Here is a 20,408-nt window from a genome sequence, read left to right as displayed (position 1 = left end):
ATAAGAACGGATTTCCATTCGAAGTAGTTTTTTGAGCACGTTAAAAAAACTAGTATGGATTGGAACCACACCTACGTATGATCAAGAATCCAACATGGATTACTACGGATTACTAGGGATAATACTGGATTGAATCCGTAGTAATTCGGGATGGCCATCCTTGAGAGTGTAACCATAGCATAAAGTAATCTTAGGGCTAAGATTACTTTGTAAAACTGGGCCCAGGTAGCTATGTACTTACGGTAATCTTAGGGCTAAGATTGCTTTGTAAAACTGGGCCCAGGTAGCTATGTACTTAAGGTAATCTTAGGGCTAAGATTGCTTTGTAAAACTGGGCCCAGGTAGCTATGTACTTAAGGTAATCTTAGGGCTAAGATTGCTTTGTAAAACTGGGCCCAGGTAGCTATGTACTTAAGGTAATCTTAGGGCTAAGATTGCTTTGTAAAACAGGGCCCAGGTAGCTATGTACTTAAGGTAATCTTAGGCTAAGATCGCTGCATAAAACAGGGCCCAGGTAACTATGCACTTACGGTGATGTTAGGGATAAGATTGCTGCGTAAAACAGGACCCAGGAAAGTAGTATAATGTCTCTCACCTGGTCAGTAGGTTTGTCGAAGGTGATCCTGGTCACGGTACACTGCACTGGGTGTTCGGCCATGGTGTGAGGACTCTCAGACCTGAACGTGATGGAGAAGTCCTTGGAGCAGCCCGCGTGAAGATGGCCCACCTGTGGCGAGAACTTCAGCTGTTCATGCTCCGGCCACTGGAACCTCACAGCGTCTGTCTTCGAGTGATTCGTCATCGAGAACGTCAAGGTCCTCGGCTCATTGATATAGCAGTCGCCAAATCGGATCAAGTTGGGTCTTGGCAGCTGCATGTAAATAATGGGGGAAAAAAGAGGATCAATTCAGTTAACAGTAAACGTCTTTCAACTACTGGTGTTGAAGGTAAATTAATACATCTTACAGGGTACATTCTATACATTCATGCCACACCTTTTCTTATCTTCCTCCTGCAGACAGATCATAAAGAATGTTTTGTCTTTATTTAATGATAGCAGTCACAACCTTGTAAAAAAATTCCCTTTGACTCATCTCTGTGCAGAGATACAATTTTTGATTATGGTAACAGTTTTATCATTCTGAATTAGCCTGATGTAATAATTACACACGAACAGACAAAACAGCTATCATTAAACAAAAATATAGATGCTTAATATATATACAGAACTTCACATATGTTGTTTTTGCTTCCTATTTATTGCACGAATTTATTTTGCACAAGAATATGTTCTTTCACAAAATAAACGAGTGCAATAAATAGGAAGCGAAAACAACGTATGTGAAGTTCTGTTTTTATTACATTCCTTATTTTATGTTTTACAGAAACGGTTTTTAATTTAACATCATAATAACACTTTGTTAAATCTATGATCAAAACTCCTTTCATGGATTTACTTAACGTGTGTGGCAGCCTTGTGTAATGTTTCAAATATGATGTGACGTCATGTGTAAATCATATATGACGTCAGTAAATAAAAGGCGCTAACTGCAGTAAAAAGAAAATGGGAATTCCCCATTTAAAAGTTCCGGTCCCTATTGCACATATGTGTGATACAAAATAAATTTACCACACGGTTTCAAAATGTCTCTATCACTATAGTAAGATTGAATAGGTATGTTTGTTTGCTTTTTGTGGAATTCTGTAATTTCATGGAGAAGGACACTGACTATTCAACATAACCCAATATCTGATTCCAGAATTCTTCCAAAAAAATAGAAAAAAATAAAGAGAAAAATGTGTCCTTCTCTAATTTATTTACCTGCCACATCATCGTCAGCCATGCTTCCTTCTTCAGTCTCGAGGTCGACCCTGCTGATGATGCTGTGTATGTTGTCGAGGGTGATGTCGTCCTCATAACCCTCGCCAACCAGCTGGATGATGGAGTCTTCGTACTGGTTGTCAATCACTGACAGACGAACGTGTGCCTGGAACCGCTGAGTCATGTTCGGGCTGAAGACCACGTCGAATGTGGCGCAACTGCCGACATTCACAACGACGGACGCCGTGTGAGGCCGCTTTCTCACTGCTGTGAAAAAGAGAAAGGAAAGGAATGTTGGTTTAATAATATTTGTTGATACGTTTATCGGCTATTTTTTTTTTTCAAATTAAAAGAAAAGGATATTTTTAAATGCACTTTTGACAGCATGGTATCATGGTTATAGCTATACCAGTCACAAAAGGAAAGGAATATTTGTTTAACAACATCTCAGAATTTAGAAATATTGGCGGTTTCTTCAAGTTCGAGAAAAAGGACAATTTTCATATACACTTTTGATAGTACATACCATGGTTATTGCTAAACCAGTTATGAAAGGAAAGGAATATTTGTTTAACAACATCTCAGCACATTTAGAAATATGGGCGGTTTCTTCAAGAAAAAGAAGACTTTCGTATGTATATTTGATGATACCTTCATAATCCATATCAATGTCTCCAATTATGTTATTGGTCTCTCCTGTAGGTTTCAGCATGAACACACTGTCTGGATCAATCAAGTCAATATCAACCTGTAAACAAAGAATTGTTACTGTCACATCATGTTTGTCAACAACATCTTACCAATTTAATCATTTAAACTATGTTTTGTTAAACTCTGTGGTTTAGCGAAACTTTGTTAAGTATAAGATAGTCTACTATCAACAAAACCTGAAAATACAGACAATCAACAAGGTCTTAATATCACAGTATCAATAAGGTTTTAGTATTAGATTTGTTAGAGAAGTCAAATTTAGCAAAGCAAATGGAGCAGGAAATAAAAAGGCAAGAGGAAAGCAACTAGAAGAACAAGACCTGCGGAATTAAATCTTTCGCCTACCATAACATTTTTCAGTGTACTGATGAATATTCATAGATGCAACTACAAACCAAGTTTCACTGACCTAGGTCTGAGAAATTGATTAAAACATGAAACTTTAATATTAAACTTTACCACAAAAGTTGACACTACTGCCATCAGAAAAATGAAATATATATAAATATATATCTTGTCTTTTCACTTGATAAAGTAAAAAATGAAATATATATATATATATATCTTGTCTTTTCACTTGATAAAGTAAAAAATGAAATATATATATATATATATCTTGTCTTTTCACTTGATAAAGTAAAAAATGAAATATATATATATATATATCTTGTCTTTTCACTTGATAAAGTAAAAAATGAAATATATATATATATATATCTTGTCTTTTCACTTGATAAAGTAAAAAATGAAGGGAATGAAGAAAAGGGAAAGGACTACTGGTTGAAATACAATGTATCTTTAAGGAGAGAAAAAAAGAGAAGACACAAGCAAAGAAAAGAACAAATATTAAAAGAAGACAGAAAAAGTAGGAATAATAGTTCAGATATAATATACGCACTTTGCTTGGAAGTGTTCCATCATTCATCAAGGTCAAAGGAAGTGACTGCGACCTTCCTATCAATATCCGTTTGAACAGCAGCAGTGGCTGTCCTCTCTTGTTTCGAATGGTTGGCTTGCCGATCGTAATCCTCGGCAAGTTGCCTTCTCCCGATACCTCGAACACGAGCGACTTGCCCCGAGTCTGATTCTGACCCATCCCATCAATAGCTGCCTCGAACATTGCACTGAAGCTCTGAAACATACAGACATACAGGGCTTGTTTATTTTTGTGTTTATATCCAATTATTTTCAACTTATTTCCGTGCTTATATCCAATTAAGGTTCAAGCATGCTGTCCTGGGCACACACCTCAGCTATAAGGGTTATCTGTCCAGGACAATGGGTTAGTTGTTAGTTGTTAGTGGTTAGTGAGAGAAAACAAGGTGTAGTGGTCTTACACCTACCCACTGAGTCATTGAAACTCGCTCTGGGTGGGAACCAGTACCGGGCTGCGAACTCAGTACCTATCAGCCTTATGTCCAATGGCTTAACCATGACACCACTGAGGCCAGCATATCCAATTAAGCAAGTAAGCTTTTATATAGTAACACAGCTCAACTATTTGAGTTATCTGTCCAGGACAGTAGGTTAATATTTAGTTGTTCGTGGTTAGTGAAACAGTGTAGTAGCCTTACATCTACCCGATGAGCTGATAACAAAAAACTCATCAACAACAACAACAACTAACTGATAATTATACTCTTTTAAACAATTTGTAATTTTCTTACAAAAAAGAATACAAATCAAAACTACAATTTATAACAATCTTAACTAAAAAATACCCCAAATGTAAATATATAACACAAAAGACTCACTACCAAATTTTATATAAGAATGACAATTCTTAGGTGAATTTATCCATGTATAACAACCACAAATTGTAGTTTAGAGAATGTTTGTCCTTTAATCAATTTAATTTCCCAATGATGTCCGATTTGCCATAATGACATACTTTTCTGCATTTTATCAAAAGATAACATTTAATTTTTTACCAATATTATCCAAGCAGAATTGTATAACAGCAAAACATTCGTAATTATAAATCAAAAGCTAAAACAAAATAAATACTAAGACGACCCACCTGCATGGAGGGTGGTGTGAAGGTGACAGTGATGTACGTGTGACTGTGGTTTGCTATCTGAGCCCGTGCAGGCTCCACTTCGAATATATCCAGCATTTTCGGAACCCCCTTCGTTGTCATCGGCTTCAGCGTGAAGACGACGTCACAGGGAACCTTGTTGGTGTTGGAGATCTTAAACCTGGCCTTCGCCTTCCTGCCAACGATGACGTTGTTGAAGACGAAGCGTCTCTCCTCCTCCCCGTAGATCCCCCCACTCTCAATCTGGTTCAGGTGCTGCCATACGCTCAGGTTCTTGCAGACGTGGTGTTCCTCGAAGATGGAGCCAATGTCCTCGGTGTTGATGGATGGTATGCACGCCTCAGCGATCAGCTTGTACGGGATTCCACCCCGATTATCTGTCGGTTCACGGTCAGTGATTTCTACTGAGAGGTCCTATGGAATGTAGAAATATTTTAAAATTTTAGTGAATTTAAATTTTCATTACTTTGCTTTATTTCATTTGGTACTTAAATTAGTCAATTAAAAAGATAGTACAGTGAAACCAGTCTAAACCTGATCATGCTGGGGACCTAATATTTATCCCATTTAGACAGGATCCAGTGTTTAGAGGGTTTGTAATTTTTGTATGGAGAAAAACCTGGAAACACTGTATAGACAATACAAAACAAACCTGGAATCCTGTCATCTGTTTTTAATTGAAACACATTCCAAGAGTACTTGAGTACTAAGAGTAAATGGCCCCTACTGGGCCCAACAAATTGTCATATCTCCTAAGTTCAAGGGTCATAACTCTGTGAAAAATGGATAAAAAACCATCAAAGTCAAACTTGACCTGTAGCAGAACATGATAAAGCTATACACAAAATGTCAGCTCAATATTATGAGGCATTGTGAAAACAAAAGTCCGGAAAACTATATGTAGGTCATTCAGACAAACAGACAGAAGAACAGAGATGAAACCTATTGTCCCCTCCAGTTGGACTGGTAGGAGACTAAAAAGCAGAAAACCTGGAAGCACTGTTTAGACAATACAAAAAAAAACATGTGGAAAATTTTAATCGGTTTTCAACTGGAAAAGCACATTAATCATCATATTATGATCACAATCCTAACCTCTTCAAAGTGTCCCTGCTGCTGCTCTGCTACACAGTCAACTGTGATGGTCTGGTGGCCGTTGGGAAGAATGATCCCGAACGCCGGGAAGATGGTGAAGATGCCCTGTACCAAACGTGACTGTCCCGTGCCTGCATCTTGTCTAAAGAAATCAATGTTAAAATAAGCAATGACGTTCTAAAAAGGGTCTAAAACAATGTTTAACCCTCAAACAACAAAATACTGTTACGTTCCATACTGAACATGCAATGCTTATCAGATGCTTTATCTTAAATACCTATCTCAAACGATTTGATAAATATTGGCAATGTTAGTATGTCACAGCAAAAACTAAGAAAACACAAAGAAGACCATCTCCAAAACAACACATATGAAAACTAGATCATTTATATACTAAGGGAAAGAAGACAAGGAACACATAATTAGTACAAGCAAATAGTTGTGTGACTGCACAAATGGATGGGACGTAGCCCAGTGGTAAGGCAGTTGCTTGATGCGTAGTCGGTCTGGCATCGATCCCCGTCGGTGGACCCATTGAGCTATATCTTGTTCCAGCCAGTGCTTCACAACTGGTGTAACAAAGGCTGTGGTATGTACTATCCTGTCTGTGGGATGGTGCATATAAAAGATCCCTTGCTGATAATCGAAAAGAGTAGCCCATGAAGTAGCGACAGTGGGTTTTCTCTCTCAATATCTGTGTGGTCCGTAACCATATGCCTGATGCCATATAACCATAAATAAAATGTGTTGAGTGTGTAGTTAAATAAAACATTTTCTTCCTTCCATAGTATCAGAAAGTAAACTGTGTTACTGATATTCAGTCCAACATTACATTTTTGTATTTTTGCAGACATAATGTCTGACATAACATTTCAAATTTAATCTGTTCCCATATTTCTTTCCATCAGTATATACACACATTTCCTTAAAAACCCAATTATATTTCTGCAAAAATATACAGGAAGAGCTATGTGAATATTTGCTAAAGATAAATAAATTAAAAGTAGAAAGAAAATGAAAAAAGAAAATACAAGACAGAACAAAATTTAAGTACATTACAGAACAAAGTATAAGTATGTGTGACAGAAAGACAAAAGTGCATTTAAAACAAAACACCACTTCCAGTCCATGAGACAATGCTGACAAGAGACAATGTTGAAAATAAACAAATATATCAATAAACGTTTTTCACTTTCAATCATTTCACATAGCTTCTTTGAAATATTTGCAATAGCTTTTTTGAAAACTTTGACATAACATCAGCCTCGAACATAAGAATTGCCTAATTAATTTTTGGAGCTTTTGAAATAATGAAAAAATTATTTGAACAAGAATAAGAAGAACAAATGTTGTTCTTCTTGTTTTGTTCAAATAATCTTTAAAGAATTAATTTTCGCTAGTATAAACATCGGTTTTACACATCTCAACAGCTCTAAAAATAAGTTGGGAAATTATGCTAAAGGCTAATGATCAGGTACTTTGAAAAGGTGTGACATACATGTAGTTATTTTATAAACTTTGACAACTATTTTGAAAGGTTTGATGGTCGCTATTTTGAAAAGTTTTATACAGGTACTTTGAAAAGTTTTACATGACTACTTTAAAACATTTTAGATTTATAAAGACTTGCTTTTAAAATAGAAATTAAAAGATTTTGTTGTTGTTTTAAAGTATCAACATTGTCCCTGAAGTTTGACCAAAATGTCCGATATGCTATATACCTGATTGATTCAGCTCGTTTGGGCTTAGCAACTGAGCGCCCTGAACTTGACCCATCTCGGGATTTGATTCGCTTGTCTCCCCTCACAGGCCTAGGAAAATAAGGAAGCTTATTGGCAAGAATGTGATAGAAAAGACAGAAGTGGTATTGAAAAATTTAAAAAAGAAAAATTAAAAAGTGCTACAGCATGAATATATGTGGTAGCTGGCTTTCGAATGACCCTTGGCAAAACCAGCTTGGAAGTATCAAATTAATAAAATACAAATAAATTATAATCAATTACAAATGACTACAGATTAGAGATTTAGACTTTCACCAAATCACAGTAATAATTTATGCATCAAAATAAATAAGCATGTATAACTGTGTCCAGTTTGAAACATGGTGGTATTCATTATCAGTCTATTAGTCGCATATATCAGTTAATAATTGTTTTTATAAAGTTGAAATCAGAGTTATGTACTCCTTTTTAAGTGAATAGTACCGAACTCGGTGGCACAGTAGTTAAGCCACTGGACTACAGGTTGGTAGGTACAGGGTTCGCAGCCCAGTACCGGCTCCAACCCCGAGTGAGTTCTTAAGTGTTTAATGGGTAAGTGTAAGGCCACTACACCCTCTTCTCTTTCACTAACCACTAACCAACTAACAACTAACTCACTGTCCTGGACAGACAGCCCAGATAGCTGAGGTGTGTGTGTCCAGGACAGCGTGCTTGAACCATAATTGGATATAAACACGAAAATAAGTTGAAATGAAATGAAAGTGAATAGTGCTGTGCATACAGTGGTTAGTAAAAGCAATATGTTATAGCAAGGGAAGTTAACCAGACTAACCCGTGGTAATACCAATATAGAGTACTATTAAACAAAATGGCTACGAACATACTATATACTATGATTACAAATTCAATAAAAATAATATAAATTCAATATGCAATGATGACTTTTATTCTAAATAGGATTTCCTTCAAGAGTAATATATTCCTGTTTATATTTTTGTAAAGAAAACAACAGGCCCAAGGCAACAGAAGATCTAGGGACCTGATTCTTCCCTAAAGCAGTATAAATATATCCCATCGCTCATGCATTAAACCTCTGCCTGTTACCGGCTAGGGTCGGACTGCTGGTGTTGCCTTGCACCTGCCAGTGCAGGCAGTCCCCCCTCCTACCCACCCCACACCTTTCCTGCCCAGGACAGGTGTGCGCTACAACAGCATGCTCTAAATGTGCACGTTAAACAATTCCATCCATCCATAAAATGAAACAGGAATTGCATTCCTCCCAATTTGGAGCATGCAGTCCTTTTTCATTTAATTTTTTTTCACAAACATGGTAGCACATACCACAGCCTTTGATACATGGGCGTCAATCCGGCTTTAAAAGTGGGAGGGACGTGTTAGTGTGTGTGTGTGTGTGTGTGTGATAAAGGAATGTCAATGAAAATCGTAAAGCTACACATTAGTGGTTAAACTTTTCATTTTTGTTTGTTTGTTGTTGTTTTTTTTGTTAGTGCTGTTGTTGGTTTTGTTGGTGTTGTTGTTGTTGCTTTTGCTAAATGAAAAAGTGGGGGGGGGGGGGGGGACACTTATATAGATTGTCCCCCGGCGTTGAAAAGTGAGGGGGACACATCCCTCCTGTCCCCCACTGATCGACGCCCATGCTTTGATATACAAACTGTGAAGCATTGTTATGTTTACAGTAACTGACACTCTCAAGTGGTCACTCATTCAAGTATTAAGCACAATATTTCCTAACTTCAGTATTGAAAAAAACTAAAAAAACACTGCTGGGAATTGAACCAGTGGACAATAGCACTAAAGACAAGCTTAGCCAAAGACAAGCTTAGCCAAATACAACTCCAGATTTACTGAAATTGCTGGACTAATCGTCTTGAACACCAAATGTTTAAATGTTTAAACTTACGGTCGAGTGGATCGGACATTAGCTGCCTGCTGCATTGTTTCCTTCAGCCTCTTGGAGATGGTGTATCTGAAGTCGAACTCTCCCTTGTTCTCAATCACAAACTGTCGAGTCTTCTTGCTATTAGCCAACAGTGAGCCGAAGTTGATGTCATTCGTTGGCAGTATATTGTACCTGAAGAAAAGAAAAAAACTCCATGTATATACTTAACTCAAAAGAAACATTAATGTAATTTTCGGCAGTAAAATTAAAGCAAAATAATTAAAGAAGGAATTAACACATATTGAGATTCAGAAGAATCACAATACCATGTATCATATCATAGAATTGAGCTTTATTAGAACATCCCAACAGCCAATGGGATGGCCTGAATTCTTCTACTGCGCACCCCTTCCTGTCCCAGTCACGTGACTGTAACTTCCTTCTTTTCCCTGAGCGGATCGCACAGAGAACTGGAAGCGGGGAGGTTGGGTGGGTGTCATCCCTTGAGGACAGGTGATGTATCTATAAAAAAGAAAACACTCCAAGTTTTCTCTATTTCTTTTCAACATCACCTGTCCTCAAAACTAGTGCAGCATTCGACAGATGATGGTGGGTTCCATACCTTAGAAGATACACAAGTCTTCTCCCCATGACAGTAGAAGAATAAGGCCAACTAGAGCTCGCCCATTCTCCATGAGATGCCTATAACGGACCAATACCCATGCTGTTAGTATTGACAGCGGTAATGGTGGCATCTGTCAGCGGTGTGTGGAGGAACGAAGCCGTGGATTATGTAAATGCTCACAAATTCGTCCTCCAACAAAAGGGTTCTGACAGGGTGGTGTATGCGTAGCCACCAGGGATGCAGGTGTTAGGTAACCTCCCATGCCATTATTGTGTACATATACTTACACAATATGGTGGATTCATCCATCAGAACATTGAACCAACAAGACCTGGATTTTTTCTTACTAGTAACGCAGAGAAAAGTTAGTTCAATTAGGTGGAAACACTTTGTTAGTGTGCAGTGCATTAAACTAACTAGTGTTATCCTGACAAAAGTTCTGTCTCCATCCAGTACGAAACTTCTGACAGACATCAGCAGTGACGAGGATGACCAGTGTTGACTAGAGATTGAGCTGCAACCACAGGACACAGATGGTGGAATCCCTCGACATCTTCGGTAGACACATCCCTCAGGTAGCAGTTCGCGAAAATGGAGTCTGTGGCCCAATAACACCCAGATAAAATGCTGATAATGTGTGTATTGCAATGCAGCGAAATGATGGAGGGTAAGGCATGAAACTCATGTGAATTAGATGCCGACAGTGGAGGATAATCCTCTGCCTGATAAGCACACAGAATCGTGAACCGGATCCAATGTAGAGTTCTCTCAATGTAATGCCGGAGGCTCGAAGAGGACATGATGATAAGTCCTCAACATCGTGGGAACCCACAATGGAAGTGTACTTGGACAGCATACAAATGTAGGTGCGAGGCGCTGGATCAAGCAGCTGGTTCTTAGCCACAAAGTTCATCAGGAGGCCCAGTGAAACCGATGTGTTGTCTCGATGGAAGCGCACTATGTCCACATCCAGAGCATGGATCTCTGACACTCTCGCCGCCATAGCAAACTCCAGCAGGAACACCGTCTTCCTTGTCAAAACCTCTAAAGATGCCTCAGCAATGGGTTCGAAAGGTGTTTTGGACAAGGCCCTCAGAAACAGGTTCAAGTCCCATTTCAGTGGCCGAAAACATTGGACCTGATCATCGTGTTTGAAACCCTTGATCATGGAGTGGATCTCAGGAACAGTAGCCAACTTGGTACCAGTGGCTGAGTCCTGAACCACTGTGGTAACCAGCAATAGTGGAGCCTTTGAGTTTCAATGTTGACTGGAGATACAGCTTAAATTCTGCCAATTTCTCGACACGAAAAGTCTGAGGTATCAGCTGTTGTCTGATGCACTATCAATGAAAACATAACAACCAGACACTGTATGCAGTAGCTGTGGATGCCCGGTGAGCTTTCAAAACCGCCGATGTGAGCTGAGAAGAGAAATCTTTCTTCTTTAAAAACTCAGAGATAATGTCCATGCAAGTAGTTGAAACAAGCCTGGATTTGGATGGTGCTGTCTCGACGTGGGGTGAAGCAGGAGGTGATCCCAATCTGATGGCAGTAGAGGATCTGGTGCCGCAAGACAGATGAAATCGCTGAAGTACTCTTGGAAGGAGTATCGGTGGCGGCAACACATAAGCATCCAGACCGTCCCAGCTGATGGCCAATGCGTCGAGATCAGCTAACGATTGAAGCGTGTCGTAAAAAGATCGACGTTTGGTGTCCACAGCCTGTGACACACCCACCGGAACGCTTCTGGGTTGAGCATTCACATGGTGCATTGTAGAGCGGACGGTCATGACAACGTGACAGCCTGAACATTCAACATCCCTGGAATGTGGCGTGCTCTGAGTTGCAGCGGGATTGCATCTGTCAGCTCAAACAGGTAATAAGTGATGTCGAGCAGGCTGGCGGAGTGAGTTCCGCTCTGACGATTGAAGTAAGCAGCTGTTGTTACGTTGTTGGCTGCTACCATTAGAGAGGCTTGGATCAATTGCTGACACCAATGACGTATCGCATTGAACACTGCCAGAAGCTCTAACACGTTGATGTGTAAACTTGCTTCAACGGAAGACCACAGCTCCAATGTTGTCTGACTGTTGAGATATGCTCCCCAACCTTCGAGAAAGGCATCCACGAACAGATGATCTGTCACTTGGAATGGCCACAAGGAGATTCTGTCTAAGACCACCACTGGAGACTGAGCTAAAGGTTGTCGGGAAGGCTGATCATCAGACTGGGGTTGTCCAACATGAAAATGGATTCATGAAGACTTGGAGGCGATGTAACGTAACCAGCTTCGTAGAGTGAAGTCTTGCAGTGATGTCAAAAGACCCAATAGACTCTGTTAAGCATGGAATGTCACAGGTTCGTCCTGCACTGGTACTTCATGAGACAGTCGTTCAGTGATGCAAAAACAAGGACATCAGAACAGTGATCCTGGAAAATGGCCAAGAGTCACCTACGGCTAAGCGGCCCACTACGCTATATTCCCGATATATGTTGCAGTGAAACAATGCAAATACCATACGGTTGGTATCCATGACAGTCTCAAAGGCTGATACTAGGCAAGCAGCCAAAAGACGATCTTCTCTGCATCGTACATAAATGCTGACGGTAGGTTGATAATCCGCAATAGACCGTAAAAACGGATGTGGTAAAAACCCAAAGCCGCGTGATGTCAACTAGAAAATAGTTGCTAACGGCCAACATGCCAATTCATTGAAATTGCAGGAGGCAGCTGTCCAAATGATAACTCAACAAACCTAGCGCTGATAACTTCCGGAGACCGCAGAAGTGACAATCGAGTTGCAAACTTCCGGCACCAATGGATGTAGTGATCGACTCGTTGAATATTTTTGTAACGTCACTGATCAATAGACGAACAGTGGAACAGTCCAAAGCATTCTTCATGGGGTTGACAGTAATGGTTGACCGGCTCAGTGTACAGTACTATCTTTAGCCCCAAACCGTAATGTTTGTAATCTTCGATTCGATGACAGCAAACGAAAACCCATGCTAAATTCCCGCAAACGCTGGCATGTTGAAGACCGTGTAGCGAGGATTACCGCAACTCATTGAGTTGATATGGTAACCAAGATGGTAACTGGAGTAGCAACCCGATCTGAAGGTGTAATGTAAAGGTATCTTCCTTCCACCTTAACAGCAACAGCTGATTTGGGAAACTGACAGTGTTCTGACATCTCAAGAATGATCGGCACTGAGCAGAAAAAACAGCCGTCAGATAGTGCAATCATAGACACTGGGTGGTTGCTGGTCTGCAAAAGAACTGAATCAGCTAGGAACCCCCATGGACCAGCGTAGGAGCCATCTCGCACGTAACACGGGGCCGTAGACACCATAACGAGAGTCGTCGATAATAACTGATCAGCTGGAGAACAATAGCTGAAGGACCTGCAGGAACCACTGGACCGACATCAGATATCCATAGTGGCAACATTGCAGTGAATGTCAGCAACAAGTAATACAGTACTTCTACAACAGTTCAAAGGAAAACTGCGGAAGTGCAGGAGCCAAGGCTGACTCAGTCTTCTTAACCCACTGGGCGAGGACCCGAAGGTAGCTGGTAAACTCCGACAGTCCAAGTGGAAGACAAAAAATATCTCGTCATGTCGCAAGATGGGTAACAACCTGGACACACATCATGCGGGTCTTCCAAGCCAGGACTTCTTACACTTTATGCAAGAACACACCACTCTAGTAGAACTAGTGTCTGTCATATTCAATTATCTCTGTAATGAAAAAACAAACACATACGTCTGTACAAGTCCAAAACAAGAAGCCGCCATTTTAAAAATGGCAACCAAGACTGTTGACCGGCACACATGAGAATTAATAATTTGAAAAAAGAACACTTTAATAAACTGATTACAACCAAAATAATTGTACAACAATAACATAACAACATTTTGAAATGTGTTACAGACATTAACGTCTCAAATAAACCAAGTAAAAAGGATAAATTGCTCAGATTACGACGGAGCAAAACCCAGGACGTCCGAACCATAAGACGTGAAGTTAGTCACGTGACCGGAACAGAAAGAGGTGCACAGTAGAAGAATTCAGGCCATTCCATTGGCTGTTGGGATGTTCGGACCAGTCTACTAACCATAGGGAACATGCACTAGTTTTGAGGACAGGTGATGATGAAAAGAAATGCCTGTCTGAGGTGCAATTATTATCTCTGAATGACTTTTCTTATCCCAACCAGTGCTGTCCACCTGGTATGTGAAAGGTTATGGTATTTGCTATCTTGGCTGTGGGATTGAGTACTCTAAACCATGGAAAAATGCATGCATATAAAATTTGCATCATTTTCACAAAACATCATATTGTGAAATTTAGCATGTATTATTGTCAACGAATACAAATTGTGTTTTATGTGTCATAATGTTTTAACATCAATAAAACTTCACAGTAGGCTAACTCAAATATCTGGAAATTAATGTACACCACACAGACTATTGTTTTTACATCCTTGTTCATGAGTACAAATTGCAGTTTATTGTCATATTGTTCTAACACCAATATACCTTCACAGTATGCTAACTTGAACATCAGGAAATTGGTGTATATTGCATTTTGGAAATGACCTCTTCCTATGGATAACAACACTAGAAAATGCACTCACTTGCTGAACACTGCTTTAATGGACACCTTCACAGGGATGCTTGCAATGACTTCTCCCCCTTCCCCGAGAACAGGCTCAATAACCTGACACTTGAGGATGGGCTGCTCCTTGACAGTGATCTCTTTCTGGGATTTGAAGATCACCTGCACCTGGGTGGGTCGGTCTAGCGGGTTCAGGGAACCCTTCTGAGGGATCACCGAGAACAGACTGGTCACGTCAGGGTTAGACGGGTCGGCATTCTCAAACAGGAAGCTAAAATATAACGGATAAAATTCACAGTGCTTGAATTTACCAATTACAGAAAGTGATTCAATACATAATTCTTTACCACAATGTTATATTATATATGTGAAGAATGCAGGGCTGGAATTTAATGATGGCAATTGCCGTTGTTGAGATATAAATTGCCGTAGGTCGGGAGCATCACTAAAGTGCCATTGGTAAAGCTCCTCAATGATGGTAAAATATGTACACCTAGTGTACATTATCTGCCAGAATTTGCACATTTGAAATATGTCTACATATAGAAAAATAAATGCTCAGTCATGTTTATTGGCTGCACAAGTCACTCTTCAAACAGTAGGCAGAGTCAAAGTTGCAGTTGGTTGGCCATTTCTCCAATGAGAAGTAAAAAAAACTAATCTTAAGTTTGAGCCCTGAAGTGGTAGTGCACTATTAGTGTTTGGTCGTCAAATTTATTGTGCTTTTCTGTTACTAGCCCTTTAATAAAGTCCAGGCTTTAACGTCATGGCAATGCCATTCAAATAGCATTACGTTAAAGTCTGGACTTTAATATATTAAAGTCTAGACTTTAAGTTTTATAAGTACAGGCCCTGGACTCAGTTTCACCAAAGATAAAAAAAATGAATCGGGGGAAATTTTATGTTTTGTTTTCTAAAAGCAATGTTTTCTTAAAATCAGGCCTATTGATTAAATCATAAAATTCTCTTAATGTCACAGAATCAAACATATTTTAAGACACAATTACATCATAATCTAACATAACTGGGGTTTTATGTAACTGATATTTATAAAAAAATTGGGTGTATAACATGTTGCAATTAAATTAATAATCTAAAGTACTTACCAATAAGCAATCTCATATTTGCCTTTGTTTTTCAGAGTACATGTCTGTTTCGTTTCCTCAGATACTCGAATTGTTCCAAAATCAAGTCCTCCATCGGCACCTAAACACATAAAAAGCAAGCAAGTATTTACTTGCTCTACTCGACATAAAATTTTTGTATTACCAGAAGACACATATACCAAATGTAGTAAATGTTTTTTTTTCAATGAAGACAAAACCCCTCAATAACATAGCTACACCAAGGGTGTCTATTTCACCAAAACTTAGCTCAGAACAGCATGTACGATCATCTCACTGGGCATAATAATTATAATATGATATTAAACAAGCTTCCATTTAGTTTTTAGTTTTAGTTTGTCTTGAGTGAACTTATTTTTAAAATTCTATATGAAATGGTAATTTGTTTAGCATCCTATTTACTATTAATAATTGTTTTAAACAGTGTCCCTGTGAAATAATTATAAGGAAAAGCAACTGACAACATAATATTAACAAATCCATTGACAGTGTAACATCATGAACAACTGTGGTGGAACATGTATATAGTAAAGTACACTTACAATGAACATGCTTACAACAAACTACTGCATAGAACGAACTAATCGTAAAGTCCCATCTTATCTCCCTACACATTAGTAACCAACTTATGCAAATGTGTACAACGAACTACTGTTATAACAAACTCACTATCATGGTCCCTTCTAGTTTCTTATAAGAGTACTTTACTGTATATCACTTCCTAGTGAGCCACCTAGATAGGAACTAAGATACTTTGAAATGTATGGGTAAAAAACTATATTTATAGCACTATTTATTCGGAAAAGGAAGCCTAGTATAATAACCATATATAGTAAAACTTTTGAAAACATTAATGTGAAGACTGCCAAGAATAACCCAGAATACCAATCAAACCTTACCTTTTGGAAAGCTCATGTCAAGAGCAACATCATAAGCTTCTGCAATAACTTGGATGGGTTCTTGATCAATCAGACCTATGATGTTATCAGCATCAAAAATCTATAAGAGAAAAATAATGATTAACACAGTAAAGAATCCCAGAAAATTAATGTAAGACATAGACAAATGTCTATTAATAAAGCTCCCCTTTAATCAGTAAACTCCACCTTTACTGTAGGTGTCTCATCTTTATTGCTTTTACATAGCCAAGCATATAAACACTACAGTATAGAATTCAAACTGAATACTTTTAAAGAAAAGTAAATTAACATTTGCATCTACTTTATTGTTCAGTATTATAGTCCATGGGCCAATACACTTGTCGGTACCATTTTCAGAGACAAAGGCTCACTATATGTTTTTGAAAGAACATCGCCTTGGGCATATGGTTCAGCAATGATGGACAATCCTAAGTGGTAGCTTAATGCCTTTTGGGGGATGTCCATCATACTGAAAAATATGCCCAATGTGATGATCTTTCAAAAAACATATAGTAAGGCTTTGTTTCTCAAAATGGTACCAACAAGTGTAAATTTGTGGGTATTGGCCCATGGACTACATCCAGACTGCTTAACTATATATCAAGGACTTTAGAACTATAGTCTTCATTAAAGTAGTTACACTGAACTGGACTGGCTGCAATAGTGCTGTGATCACTTTTAGTGCTATAACTCACCTGCAGTTTGATCACCTTCCTGCTGGTCTGTACGGTCTTCATGGCGCGGAAGTAAGCGTGGAGAGCGTACTCCGACTTGGGTTCCACCACCCCGGAATCTGCCGCCACGGAGAAATCATCCCCGAGACTCTCCAAGCCGTCCAGTTTCCAAGCAACCGGCAGCATTGTACTGTTTCTCAGGAAGATGGTCTTCGTGTCCTTCCTGCAGTGACAGTCAGCAGCATTACAAACAGAGCAACTTATCACATACAGATTCTAGTACAAATACTGGCAAGAAAGACACACAGTTGACAATGGATTTCATGCAAAGATATTCTATTATTTCAAAACTAACGTGTTAGAAAATAATTCTCATTTGAATTATTAACTCAGTTGTTGTAACTCTAGATTCCTATATTAGTGGGAATTTCCAGTTGATGCTACACAGGACTCCTATGTTAGAGGGAATTTCCCTATTAACTCTGTTGTTGAAACACTGGACTCCCTATGTTAGTACGAATATTCCTATTAACTCAGTTGTTGAAATTCTAGACTCTTTATATTAGTGGCAATTTCCCTATTAACTCAGTTGTTGAAACACTGGACTCCCTATGTTAGTACGAATATTCCTATTAACTCAGTTGTTGAAATTCTAGACTCTTTATATTAGTGGCAATTTCCCTATTAACTCAGTTGTTGAAACACTGGACTCCCTATGTTAGTAAGAATTTTCCTATTAACACAGTTGGTGGAACACAGGACTCCTGTTAGTGGGAACTTCCCTATTAACTCAGTTGGTGGAAAACAAGTGCTCTCTACATATATATACCTGTGTAGCAGGACTCTATCAAAGAGCAGCTATCAACAAGTGCTCTCTACATATATGTACCTGTGTAGCAGGACATCTATCAAAGTACAGCTATCAACAAGTGCTCTCTACATATACATATATGTACCTGTGTAGCAGGACTCTATCAAAGTTCAGCTATCAACAAGTGCTCTCTACATATACATATATGTACCTGTGTAGCAGGACATCTATCATTGTTCAGCTATCAACAAGTGCTCTCTACATATACATGTATGTACCTGTATAGTAGAAGTCTATCAAAGTTCAGCTATCAACAAGTGCTCTCTACATATATGTACCTCTGTAGCGGGACATGTATCAAAGTACAGCTATCAACAAGTGCTCTCTACATATATGTACCTGTGTAGCAGGACTCTATCAAAGTTCAGCTATCAACAAGTGCTCTCTACATATATGTACCTGTGTAGCAGGACATCTATCAAAGTACAGCTATCAACAAGTGCTCTCTACATATACATATATGTACCTGTGTAGCAGGACTCTATCAAAGTTCAGCTATCAACATGTGCTCTCTACATATACATATATGTACCTGTGTAGCAGGACATCTATCATTGTTCAGCTATCAACAAGTGCTCTCTACATATACATGTATGTACCTGTATAGTAGAAGTCTATCAAAGTTCAGCTATCAACAAGTGCTCTCTACATATATGTACCTCTGTAGCGGGACATGTATCAAAGTACAGCTATCAACAAGTGCTCTCTACATATATGTACCTGTGTAGCAGGACATCTACCGAAGTTCAGCTATCAACAAGTGCTCTCTACATATATGTACCTGTGTAGCAGGACTCTATCAAAGTTCAGCTATCAACAAGTGCTCTCTACATATATGTACCTGTATAGCAGGACATCTATCAAAGTTCAGCTATCAACAAGTGCTCTCTACATATACATGTATGTACCTGTATAACAGGAGTCTATCAAAGTTCAGCTATCAACAAGTGCTCTCTACATATATGTACCTATGTAGCAGGAATATCAAAGTTCAGCTATCAACAAGTGCTCTCTACATATATGTACCTGTGTAGCAGGACATCTACCAAAGTTCAGCTATCAACAAGTGCTCTCTACATATATGTACCTGTATAGCAGGACTCTATCAAAGTTCAGCTATCAACAAGTGCTCTCTACATATATGTAACTGTGTAGCAACACTATCAAAGTTCAGCTATCAACAAGTGCTCTCTACATATACATGTATGTACCTGTATAGCAGGACTCTATCAAAGTTCATCTATCAACAAGTACTCTCTACATATATGTACCTATGTAGCAGGACATCTATCAAAGTACAGCTATCAACAAATGCTCTCTACATATATGTACCTGTATAGCAGGACTCTATCAACGTGCAGCTATCAACAAGTGCACTCTACATATATGTACCTGTATAGCAGGCCTCTATCAAAGTTCAGCTATCAACAAGTGCTCTCTACATATATGTACCTATGTAGCAGGACATCTATCAAAGTACAGCTATCAACAAATGCTCTCTACATATATGTACCTGTATAGCAGGACTCTATCAACGTGCAGCTATCAACAAGTGCTCTCTACATATATGTACCTGTGTAGCAGGACATCTATCAAAGTTCAGCTATCAACAAGTGCTCTCTACATATATGTACCTGTGTAGCCTCTATCAAAGTTCAGCTATCAACAAGTGCTCTCTACATATATGTACCTGTGTAGCATCTATCAAAGTACAGCTATCAACAAGTGCTCTCTACATATATGTACCTGTGTAGCAACACTATCAAAGTACAGCTATCAACAAGTGCTTTCTACATATATGTACCTGTATAGCAGGACTCTATCAAAGTGCAGCTATCAACAAATGCTCTCTACATATATGTACCTGTATAGCAGGACTCTATCAACGTGCAGCTATCAACAAGTGCTCTCTACATATATGTACCTGTATAGCAGGCCTCTATCAAAGTTCAGCTATCAACAAGTGCTCTCTACATATATGTACCTATGTAGCAGGACATCTATCAAAGTACAGCTATCAACAAATGCTCTCTACATATATGTACCTGTATAGCAGGACTCTATCAACGTGCAGCTATCAACAAGTGCTCTCTACATATATGTACCTGTGTAGCAGGACATCTATCAAAGTACAGCTATCAACAAGTGCTCTCTACATATATGTACCTGTGTAGCAGGACTCTATCAAAGTTCAGCTATCAACAAGTGCTCTCTACATATATGTACCTGTGTAGCAGGACTCTATCAACGTGCAGCTATCAACAAGTGCTCTCTACATATACAT

General features: G+C 38.9%; 1 protein-coding gene across 1 annotated transcript in view; it reads right to left on the bottom strand.

Moving 5' to 3' along the window:
* Positions 1 to 675: 675 nt before the first annotated feature.
* Positions 676 to 20,408, bottom strand: part of LOC121388299 (hydrocephalus-inducing protein homolog) — a 93,936-nt gene continuing 74,203 nt past the window's right edge. The window contains exons 48-59 of the mRNA XM_041519587.1: positions 17,275 to 17,476; positions 16,559 to 16,658; positions 15,642 to 15,741; positions 14,555 to 14,806; positions 9,309 to 9,479; positions 7,388 to 7,477; positions 5,667 to 5,808; positions 4,554 to 4,985; positions 3,432 to 3,665; positions 2,474 to 2,570; positions 1,823 to 2,089; positions 676 to 871 (exon numbers count right to left, since the gene is read on the bottom strand). Coding sequence (XP_041375521.1) covers positions 825 to 871; positions 1,823 to 2,089; positions 2,474 to 2,570; positions 3,432 to 3,665; positions 4,554 to 4,985; positions 5,667 to 5,808; positions 7,388 to 7,477; positions 9,309 to 9,479; positions 14,555 to 14,806; positions 15,642 to 15,741; positions 16,559 to 16,658; positions 17,275 to 17,476 — 2,134 coding nt within the window. The 3' untranslated portion in view covers positions 676 to 824. The remainder of the gene's footprint in view (positions 872 to 1,822; positions 2,090 to 2,473; positions 2,571 to 3,431; positions 3,666 to 4,553; positions 4,986 to 5,666; positions 5,809 to 7,387; positions 7,478 to 9,308; positions 9,480 to 14,554; positions 14,807 to 15,641; positions 15,742 to 16,558; positions 16,659 to 17,274; positions 17,477 to 20,408) is intronic.

Source organism: Gigantopelta aegis, chromosome 14 (genome assembly GCF_016097555.1).
Source record: "Gigantopelta aegis isolate Gae_Host chromosome 14, Gae_host_genome, whole genome shotgun sequence".
Classification (NCBI taxonomy): Eukaryota; Metazoa; Mollusca; class Gastropoda; order Neomphalida; family Peltospiridae; genus Gigantopelta; species Gigantopelta aegis.
Note: the sequence above shows the minus strand (reverse complement) of the source record. Positions and strands in the feature narration are given on the sequence as shown.